Source organism: Hylobates moloch, unplaced genomic scaffold (assembly GCF_009828535.3).
Source record: "Hylobates moloch isolate HMO894 unplaced genomic scaffold, HMol_V3 SCAFFOLD_1, whole genome shotgun sequence".
Lineage (NCBI taxonomy): Eukaryota > Metazoa > Chordata > Mammalia > Primates > Hylobatidae > Hylobates > Hylobates moloch.
In genome coordinates this window covers 98,887,776-98,898,114 of record NW_026652276.1, presented here as the reverse complement: position 1 = coordinate 98,898,114, position 10,339 = coordinate 98,887,776, and the positions used below count along the sequence as shown (strand labels likewise).

At 53.1% G+C, this 10,339-nt stretch overlaps 1 protein-coding gene across 2 annotated transcripts in view; it reads left to right on the top strand.

The window, feature by feature from the left end:
- The first annotated feature begins 57 nt into the window (after positions 1–57).
- The window catches only part of PTCD1 (pentatricopeptide repeat domain 1), a 17,462-nt gene continuing 7,180 nt past the window's right edge, over positions 58–10,339 (top strand). Inside the window, exons 1-5 of one of the 2 annotated variants that reach the window (XM_032755939.2) lie at positions 58–165; positions 3,616–4,097; positions 5,714–5,854; positions 9,319–9,537; positions 9,927–10,028. In XM_032755939.2, coding sequence (XP_032611830.1) covers positions 3,642–4,097; positions 5,714–5,854; positions 9,319–9,537; positions 9,927–10,028 — 918 coding nt within the window. In that variant the 5' untranslated portion in view covers positions 58–165; positions 3,616–3,641. The remainder of the gene's footprint in view (positions 166–3,615; positions 4,098–5,713; positions 5,855–9,318; positions 9,538–9,926; positions 10,029–10,339) is intronic. The other variant, XM_032755940.2, reaches the window with a different exon arrangement.

The following is a 10,339-nucleotide window of genomic DNA, read 5'->3' as shown; positions in this document are numbered from 1 at the left end:
GCCAGCCGAACGCCGGCCTCGCCGGGAACCTGAAACCAGCCGCGTGAGTCGGTGACGCGGACTGCGCCTGCGCGCCTGGGGAGCGGGTGACCCGAGGAAGAGGCTGGTGCGCCGCGGGGACCGGGCAGGGCGCCCTGTCGGAGTGCACTGCGCCGGACACTTCAAGTGAGTTCCTGTGTGATCCTCGCAGGACCCCCGGGACCCGGGCAGAGACACGCCAGAAGGGAAGGAAGTGCCCGAGCCGGGATTGGAGCCGGGGGCGTCCGAGGAGGGAAACGGAGGCTGCAAAAATCCGTGTGGAGAGGGGTCGGCGTTGGCCTGAGGGCCCGGGTGGGCGTCTGAGGAGGGGCGGGTCTCTCCGAGGAAGGACGGCCGCAGCGTGTCTCTAATTCAGGGTTTTTTCTCGCTCTGTGGCCCAGGCTGGGGTACAGTGGTACGATCGTAGCTCACTGCAGTCAACTACTCAGACTCAAGCGATCCTCCCACCTCAGCCTCCCGGGTAGCTGGAACTACAGACGCTGCACCACCACGCTTGGCTAATTTTTAAAATTTTATTTTTAATTTCTGTAGAGACGGCGGTGGGGGGGGGGGGGGGGGGGGCGGGTCTTGCTATGTTGCCCAGGCTCGTCTCGAACTCCTGGCCCCAAGCCCCAAGCGATCCTCCTGCCTGTGCCTCCCAAAGTGCTGGAATTGCAGGCATGAGCCACTATACAGCCTAATTCAGGGTTTTTTAACCAGGGTGGGGTAATGAGCTTGTGTAGGAACAAAATGATCCCCCTATTTTCTCTGTGTGAAATTTAGCATTTCCTTTCCTGATTGCTGGAGCAGCCTTAGGGGTGCCTGAAACTGTGGGGGTGAGTGTAAATGATAGTTCCAGATAACAGTTTATGCAGGGCCAGGCATGGTGGCTCACACCTGTAACCCCAGCACTTTGGGAGGCCGAGGCAAGAGGATCACGTGAGGTCAGGAGTTCGAGACCAGCCTGGACAGAATGGCAAAACCCCGTCCCTACTAAAAATATAAAAATTAGCCTGGAGAAGTGGCGCGTTCCTGTAATCCCAGCTATTTGGGAGGCTGAGGCACGAGCATCGCTTGAACCTGGGAGGCAGAGGTTGCATTGAGCCAAGATTGCACCACCCCCTTCCAGCCTTGTGACAGAGTGAGACTCAAAAAAAACCAGTTTGTGCAGCAACTACAAGGTGGTATCTTAAGCTGTCACTTACATTTATTACTGCTTTGAAATTATGATAGAGTTGGCCGGGTACAGTGGCTCATGCCTGTAATCCCAGCACTTCGGGAGGCCGAGGTGGGCGGATCACAAGGTCAAAAGATAGAGGCCATCCTGGCCAACGTGGTGAAACCCCGTCTCTACTAAAAATACAAAAATTAGCTTGGCGTGGTGGCATGCGCCTGTAGTCCCAGCTACTCGGGAGGCTGAGGCAGGAGAATCGCTTGAATCCGGGAGGCGGAGATTGCAGTGAGCCGAGATCACGCCACTGCACTCCAGCCTGACGACAGAGTGACAGACTCTGTCTCAAAAAAAAAAAAAAAAAGAAAAGAAAAGAAATTATGAAGGCCGGGCGCGGTGGCTCAAGCCTGTAATCCCAGCACTTTGGGAGGCCGAGGCGGGCGGATCACGAGGTCAGGAGATCCAGACCATCCTGGCTAACACGGTGAAACCCCGTCTCTACTAAAAATACAAAAAAATTAGCCGGGCGTGTTGGCGGGCGCCTGTAGTCCCAGCCACTCGGGAGGCTGAGGCAGGAGAATGGCGTGAGCCTGGGAGGCGGAGCTTGCAGTGAGCCGAGATCGCGCCACTGCACTCTAGCCTGAGGGACAGAGCAAGACTCCGTCTCAAAAAAAAAAAAAGAAAAAGAAAAAGAAAAGAAATTATGATAAGGTCTTGTTATTTAATGCATTGAAAATAAGCATCTATACTAGTATAGCAGAAATTTGTTTTTAAAGCATTTTGATGCCATTTCAATATCATTGCTTTTTGTTTTGTAATTCTGTGTATTGTAATTAATGCATGTAAGGCAGGGCATGGAGGCTTACGCCTGCAATCCCAGCACTTTGGGAGGCCAAGGCTGGAGGATTGCTTGAGGCCAGGAGTTCTAGACCAGCCTGGCAACATAGGGAGACTCCATCTCTACAAAAAAATACAAAAAATTAGCCAGGTATGGTGGTGTGCACCAGTAGTGCTAGTTAATTGGGAGGTTGAGGTAGGAGGATCACTTGAGCCCAGGAGTTGGAGGTTGCAGTGATTGTGCATTTGCACTCCACTGTGCCATCGCACTCCCGCCTGGGCAACATGAAGACCCCATTCCACAAAAAAGAAACTTACATAAACACCATGCTTGTAAGAAGGAGTGGCAGGGCTTGCCAGATGCAGAATGATAAAGGCCCCCTGCACTAGTTTTACAAAAGTGCTGGTCAGGACAGTCATCGATGCGTTACATGGACCTGAGTTCAAAGCCAGCCCAGCCCAAGCTGGCCAATCTCACCCACTGCACTGCTGCAGGACCCCAGCAAGTCTCTCCCCTTGCTGGGCCTAGTTTTTTGTTTGTTGTTGTTGTTTTGAGATGGAGTCTTGCTCTGTCGCTCAGGCTGGAGTGCAATGGCGCGATCTTGGCTCACTGCAACCTCCGCCTCCCACTTTCAAGTGATTCTCCTGCCTCAGCCTCCCAAGTAGCTGGGATTACAGGGGCACGCTGTCACGCCCAGCTAATTTTTGTATTTTTGGTAGAGATGGGGTTCACCACGTCAGGCTGGTCTCGAACTCCTGACCTGAGGTGATCCACCCACCTTGGCCTCCCAAAGTGCTGGGATTACAGGCCTGAGCCACCGCTCCTGGCCTACTGGGCCTAGTTTTTAATCTGTTCTATCTGCCATCACTTGTGAGACTTTTCCAATCTCAACGGGCCCATACTTCTTATTTTATTTATTATTATTATTTTTTTTTTTCTGAGAGTCTCACTGTGTCACTCAGGCTGGAGTGCAGTGGCGTGATCTCAGCTCACTGCAAGCTCTGTCTCCTGGGTTCTAGCGGTTCTCCTACCTCAGTCTCCTGAGTAGCTGGGATTAGACGTGTAGCACCACACCTAGCTCATGTTTTTTGTATTTTTAGTAGAGTTGGGGTGTCTTGAACTGATCTGCCCGCCTCGGCCTCCCAAAGTGCTGGGAGTGCAGGCGTGAGCCACCGCCCCTGGCCTGTTTTTCTTTCTTTCTTTTTTTTTTTTTTTTTTCCGAGACAGAGTCTCACTCTCACCCAGGCTGGAGTATGGTGGCACAATCTCAGCTCACTGCAAGCTCCATCTCCCAGGTTCAAGTGATTCTCTTGCCTCAGCCTCCTGAGTAGCTGGGATTACAGGCGCACACCACCACGCCTGGCTAATTTTTGTATTTTTCATAGAGACAGGGTTTCACCATGTTGTCCAGGCTGGTCTCAAACTCCTGACATCAAGTGATATGCCAGCCTCGACCTCCCAAAGTTCTGGGATTACAGGCATGAGCCACCGCACCTGGCCTGGGCCCATACTTTTAACCACTTCTTTCTTTCTGCCTTTTGTGACTAGGAACTGAGTTGACTGTCTTATTTTTCCTGATATATTCCAGGCCCTGGAGGGACAGGAAAGCCAGAAATGGACTTCGTGAGGCTCGCTCGACTGTTCTCCAGGGCCCGCCACATGGGACTGTTCATCCTGCAACACCTGGACCCCTGTAGAGCCAGGTGGGCAGGAGGCAGGGAGGGGCTGATGTGGCCAGTGTGGGCGCCCTTCAGCAGCTCCTCCTCTCAGCTGCCCCTTGGCCAGGAGCGCCAAGAGAACACAGGCAGCCTGGGCTCTGACCCGAGCCACTCCAACTCCACGGCCACACAGGAAGAAGACGAGGAGGAGGAGGAGGAGAGTTTTGGGACCCTCTCTGACAAATACACCTCCCGGAGACTATTCCACAAATCCACAGCCCAGTTCCATAACCTGCGGTTCGGGGAACAGAGAGATGAGCAAAGGGAACCGGAGCCCAAATTATGGCGAGGCCGGAGAAACACCCCGTACTGGTACTTCTTGCAGTGCAAACGCCTGATCAAGGAAGGGAAGGTGAGGGGCACTTTGGGTTCTGTGGCTCCTGGCTTCTTTCCCCTGGTGGCTCAGTGTTTTGCAAGGGGTTGCCTGACTTTCCCAGCCTCTAAGTTTTGGGCCTACCCTGCTGAACTGCCAGCCTTATGGCTGTAAGTGTCGCGACCCTTTGCCATCCGCCACCACAGTTTTATTTTATTGTATTTTTTATTTTGTAGAGATGGAGGTTGCACTGAGCTGATCTTACCGCTGGACTCCAGCCTGAGTCACAGAGCAAGAGTCTGTCTCAAAAAAAAAAAAAAGAAAAGAAAAAGAGAAGTGAATCCTCCACACCCTTCTGGCACTCCCTGCTTTAGGTGTTTTTAAGACAGGATCTCACTCTGTCGCCCAGGCTGGAGTGCAGTGGGAATTCAAGCAATTCTCCCGAGTAGCTGGGATTACAGGCCTGTGCCCCCACACCTGGCCGATTTTGATGTTTTTAGTAGAGATAGGGTTTCTCAGCCGGGCGCGGTGGCTCACACCTGTAATCCCAGTGCTTTGGGAGGCTGAGGCGGGTGGATCACCTGAGGTCAGGAGTTCGAGACCAGCCTGACCAACATGGAGAAACCCTGTCTCTACTAAAACTACAAAATTAGCCAGGCACAGTGGTGTGCGCCTGTAATCCCAGCTACTCAGGAGGCTGAGGCAGAAGAATCTCTTGAACCTGGGAGGCAGAGGTTGCAGTGAGCCAAGATCGTGCCATTGCACTCCAGCCTGGGCAACGAGAGCAAAAAACTCTGCCTCAAAAAAAAAAAGAAGAGATAGGGTTTCTCCATGTTGGCCAGGCTGGTCTCAAACTCCAGACCTCAGGTGATCCGCCCGCCTCGGTCTCCTGAAATGCTGGGACTACAAGTATTAGCCATTACACCTGGCCCCTGCTTTAGTTTTGTTCGTAGCACCTATCATCACTTGATATACTGTATGTCTTTCTTAATTATCCCATTTCATGTCTGTCTGTTTTTTTTTTTGAGACGGAGTCTCACTCTGTCACCCAGGCTGGAGTGCAGTGGTGCAATCTCGGCTCACCGTAGCCTCTGCCTCCCGGGTTCAAGCAATTCTCCTGCCTTAGCCTTCCAAGTAGCTGGGATTACAGGTGCGCGCCACCATGCCTGGCTAATTTTTGTATTTTTAGTAGAGACGGGGTTTCACCATGTTGGCCAGGCTGGCCTCGAATTCCTGACCTTGTGATCTGCCCACCTCAGCCTTCCAAAGTGCTGGGATTACAGGGGTGAGCCACTGCACCCGGCCTCATGTCTGACTCTGCACAGTGAAACATGAGCTCCAAGAAGGAGCTCCCTCTTGTTCCCAGCCGTATATGCAGTGGATGGACCTTGTCTGGCTCATTGAAGCACTCAGTAATTATTGTTTGAATGAACAGATGAAAATAATGAAGGAATAAAGGAATGAACTGAGGCTTCACCAGGGAAATGGTGTGAGGGGAGGGATGGGGCAGAGACAGCTGGGGGCCCAGGGGGTTTGCAGTCACCCAGGGCCGCCGTCCTGCACCATCTCAGGAGGGTCCCTCAGCCTCAACCCTCTCTCTGCTGAGGGTCTCTGGGGCTGTTCTGAGCCCCTGCCCTGTTGCCTCTTCCCTGCAGCTGGTCGAAGCCCTGGACCTGTTTGAGAGGCAGATGCTGAAGGAGGAGCGATTGCAGCCCATGGAGAGCAACTACACGGTGCTGATCGGGGGCTGCGGGCGGGTCGGCTACCTGAAGAAGGCCTTCAAGCTCTACAACCAGGTGCGTGTGGGCGCGGGGCAGCCGGGGCGAGGCTCTGAAAAGCTGGGGGCGGATCCCAAGTGTGCCACTTGCTAGTGCTTTACACTGGGCAGGTGACTTCACCTCCCTGGCCTCAGAGTCATCTCCTTAAAATGGTGGTGATTGTGGGTGATAAACAAGATGACATGGAAAGCCCTTTACCACCTGCCTGGACTGCGGCGGTCCCCATGTTCCCGTTCTTTTCCCTTCAAAAAAAAAAAAAAAGCAGAGGGAGCCCCACTCTGTCGCCTAGGCTGGAGTGCAGTCATAGCTCACTGCAGCTTCCAACTCCTTGGCTCAAGAGTTCCTCCTGCCTCAGCCTCGCTGGTAGCTGTGAGCACAGGTGTGCAGCACCACATCTGGCTAATTTTTAAATTTTTTGTAGAGGTGGGATTGTGCTGCGTTGTCTAGGCTGGTCTCTAACCCCTGGCCACCTGCCTCAGCCTCCCAAAGTGCTGAGATTACAGGCCACAGCCCAGCCACCGCATCTGCTCCTCTGAAGGGGGCCAGCCCCTCCACACCTGTGGGTGTTTCTCGTCAGGTGGGATGAGAGACTGAGAAAAGAAATAAGACACAATAAGACACAGAGACAAAGTATAGAGAAAGAACAGGGGACCGGTGCTCAGCATACGCTCAGCAACTGGCACTGGTCTCTGAGTTCCCTCAGTATTTATTGATCACTATCTCTACCATCTCAGAGAGGGGGATGTGGCAGGACAATAGGGTCCTGGGGAGAGGGTCAGCAGGAAAACATGTGAGCAAAGGTCTCTGTGTCATAAATAACTTTAAGGAAAGGTGCTGTGCTTTGATGTGCACATACACAAACATCTCGTGCATTAAAGAGCAGTATTGCCTCCAGCAGGTCTCACCTCCAGCCCTAAGGCGGTTTTCTCCTATCTCAGTAAATAGAACACACAATCTGGTTTTACACCAAAGACATTCCATTCCCAGGGAGGAGCAGGAGGCAGATGCCTTCCCCTTATCTCAACTGCAAAGAGGCCTTCCTCTTTCACTAATCCTCCTCAGCACAGACCCTTTATGGGTGTCAGGCTGGGGGACGGTCAGGTCTTTCCTTTCCCACGAGGCCGTATCTCAGGCCATCAAATGTGGAGAAACCTTGGACAATACCTGGCTTTCCTGGGCAGAGGTCCCTGCGGCCTTCCGCAGTGTATTGTGTCCCTGGGTACTCGAGATTAGAGAATGGCAGATGACTTTTATCAAGCATACTGCCTTCAAGCACTTTTTTAACAAAGTACATCCTGCACAGCGCTAAATCCATTAAACTTTGAGTCAACACAGCACATGCCTCTCTGCAAGCACAGGGTTGGGGCTAGGGTTACAGATTAACAGCATCTCAAGGCAGAAGAATTTCTCTTAGTACAGAACAAAATGGAATTTCTTACGTATACTTCTTTCTACATAGACACAGTAACAGTCTGATCTCTCTCTCTCTCTTTTCCCCACACTCCTTTTTTTTTTTTTTTTTTTTGGAGACAGAGTCTAGCTCTGTCGCCTAGGCTGGAGAGCAGTGGTGCGACCTCGGCTCTCTGGAACCTCTGCCTCCTGGGCTCGAGTGATTCTCATGCCTCAGCCTTCCGAGTAGCTGGGACTACAGGCGCACATGCCACCATGCCTGGCTCATTTTTTTTTGTATTTTTAGTAGAGACAGCATTTCACCATATTGACCAGGCTGGTCTCGAACTCCTGACCTCAAGTGATCCACCTGCCTTGGCCTCCCAAAGTGCTAGAATTACAGGTGTGAGCCACCGCACCCGGCCCATTACATCCATTTTTAAAAACTATTATTTTTGGCCATTATTATTGGCTATTATTTTTGGCTATTATATTGTGGTGGCCCACGCCTGTAATCCCACCATTTTGGGAGGCCAAAGCGGGCGGATCACAAGGTCAAGAGATTGAGACCATCCTGGTCAACATGGTGAAACCCCGTCTCTACTAAAAATACAAAAATTAGCCGGGTGTGGTGGCACACGCCTGTAGTCCCAGCTACTCGGGAGGCTGAGGCAGGAGAATCACTTGAACCCAGGAAGTGGAGGGAGGTTGTAGTGAGCTGAGATGATGCCACTGCACTCCAGCCTGGTGACAGAGTAAGACTCCATCTCAAAAAAAAAAGAAAAAATGAATATTTTTATTGTTTTTATTTATTTTATTTATTTTTTTGAGACGGGAGTTTTGGCTCTGTCACCCTGGCTGGAGTGCAATGGTGCGACCTCAGCTCACTGCAACCTCCACCTCCCAGGTTCAAGCAATTCTCCTGCCTCAGCCTCCTGAGTAGCTGGGATTAAAGGCACCCACTACCATGCCCGGCTAATTTTTTTGTGTTTTTTGTAGAAGACGGAGTTTCGCCATGTTGGCCAGGCTGGTCTCGAACTCCTGACCTCAGGTGATCTGCCCGCCTCAGCCTTCCAAAGTGCTGGGGTTATAGGCGTGAGCCACGGCACCCGGCCTTGTTACTGTTTTTGGTGACTCACCTGCAGTGTGTCTCCTTGAGTGCAAGCTCATTAAGGACAGGCTGTGCCCGCTCTGCTAACCCCAGGGCTGCTGCTGGGCGGGTAGTGAGTTGTCAGTGCACCTCTGTGAAGTGCAGCAATACACTCAGAGCCTACATCATCCTCAAAGTGGGGACTGCCATCTTTGCTTTTCAGATAAGGAAACTGAGGCACAGAGCGATGAAGGGACATGTCCAAGGCCACCCCACTTGAATGCACCGGGGCTGGGATTTGAGCCCCAGATGGCCTGACTCTAGCAGGGTTCTTTCTGCTGCTGAGCCGCCTATTGCCTGCCTTTGGCCAGATGGCCCTTCTCTGGCCAATAGCGAGTGCTAGGCTTCACCATGGATTGTCAGCCCTGAGCACCTGCCTTAGTCTCTTGGAGGCTCAATAAGCTGAATGTCGCTCACCTCCGGGGCTTGTGACTTACCAGATCAGGTGGCCCTGAGAATGTGCTGAGAGTGTGCATCGTGCCACTGGCTTGGGGCCACCCCTAGAGCACTGCAGCGCACCCTCCCACTTGCCACAGACACCCCCAGTTTCATCCCCATTTTCACGAGGAAGTGCTAACTTGCCCAGGAGCCCTCGGGTAGTAAGCATGACAGGCCCTTTTCCCCTTGACCGGGTGGCCTGAAGGTGGGGACATCAGGAAGACCTTGCTGCCAGGACCCCAGGCCTGGAGTGGGCTGACAAGTGCCCAGGGCAGGATAGCTCCTGTTTGGTACATCTGGGTATGTAGTGCTCAGTTTTCAGAGTCCCTTCAATGTATCTGAGTTTGTAGAGCTGGGCTCTGATGTGTCCATGGCTCTGCCTTAGAGCCTGGCCTGGTGGATGCAGTGACAGGGTCCTCTCCAGCCTCAGCCCCCTCTGGGGCAGCTGCTCACCTGTGTGTCCAGCTGATCCCCAGCCACTGCTGAGCTTCTTCCATCTCCACAGATGAAAAAGCGGGACCTGGAGCCCTCGGACGCCACCTACACGGCCCTGTTCAACGTCTGTGCCGAGTCCCCCTGGAAGGACTCAGCTCTGCAGAGCGCCCTGAAGCTCCGGCAGCAGCTGCAGGCCAAAAACTTCGAGCTCAACTTGAAAACGTACCACGCGCTGCTGAAGATGGCTGCCAAGTGTGCAGACCTTAGAATGTGCCTCGATGTGTTCAAGGTGGGGCTTCCTCTGCCGTCCTGCTCCCGGTCCTGGGGCTGGTCCCACGTGGCAGGGGCAGGGCTAGGGCTGTGGTGTCTGTCTCTCCTCATGCAGGAAGGCTCAGGGAGGGTGAGACAGCCGGTCTTGGGCCCTGGGGTTCACAGATGGATCTGATGAGACCCTACTGGAGGTTGTGTGTGCCACTGTGTGCCGCGTCCTGCTTTGTGCACTCGAGGGAAGGCTTCCTAGAGACAGGGTCTTGCTATGTTGCCCAGGCTGGTCACAAAACTCCTGGCCTCAAGTGATCCTCCTGCCTTGGCCTCCCAATGTGCTAGGATTACAGACATGAGTTACCACGCCCAGCCTGCTGCAGGTTCTCAATGGGACGTCTTTGTTCCCTCCCCCAGGAAATCATCCACAAAGGGCACGTGGTCACAGAGGAGACCTTCAGTTTCCTGCTCATGGGCTGCATCCAAGACAAGAAGACGGGCTTCCGGTACGCCCTCCAGGTATGTCCCTCCCACCCCACTTTCCTGCCCTGCTTCCCCGGCACCAGAGGTGCAAAATGGCATCCTATGAGCACCCATGATGGCCCTGTGCTGAGTATTTTTATATCTGTGCTCTTTTCTGAAAACCCAGCAGCCACTGTAGCCTCCGTTCTACAGATGGTGGGGAGAGGAGGCCCTTGGAGGTGGAATGAGGGTGGCCCCCACCCCTCCCACCCTGCTTTGCAGTCAGCTCAGCCCCTCTAAACTCACCTTCCTTGAAAGCCTGCCTCACACTCACCTGGGGACTTGTTCAACCCTCCCACAGCCCCGCT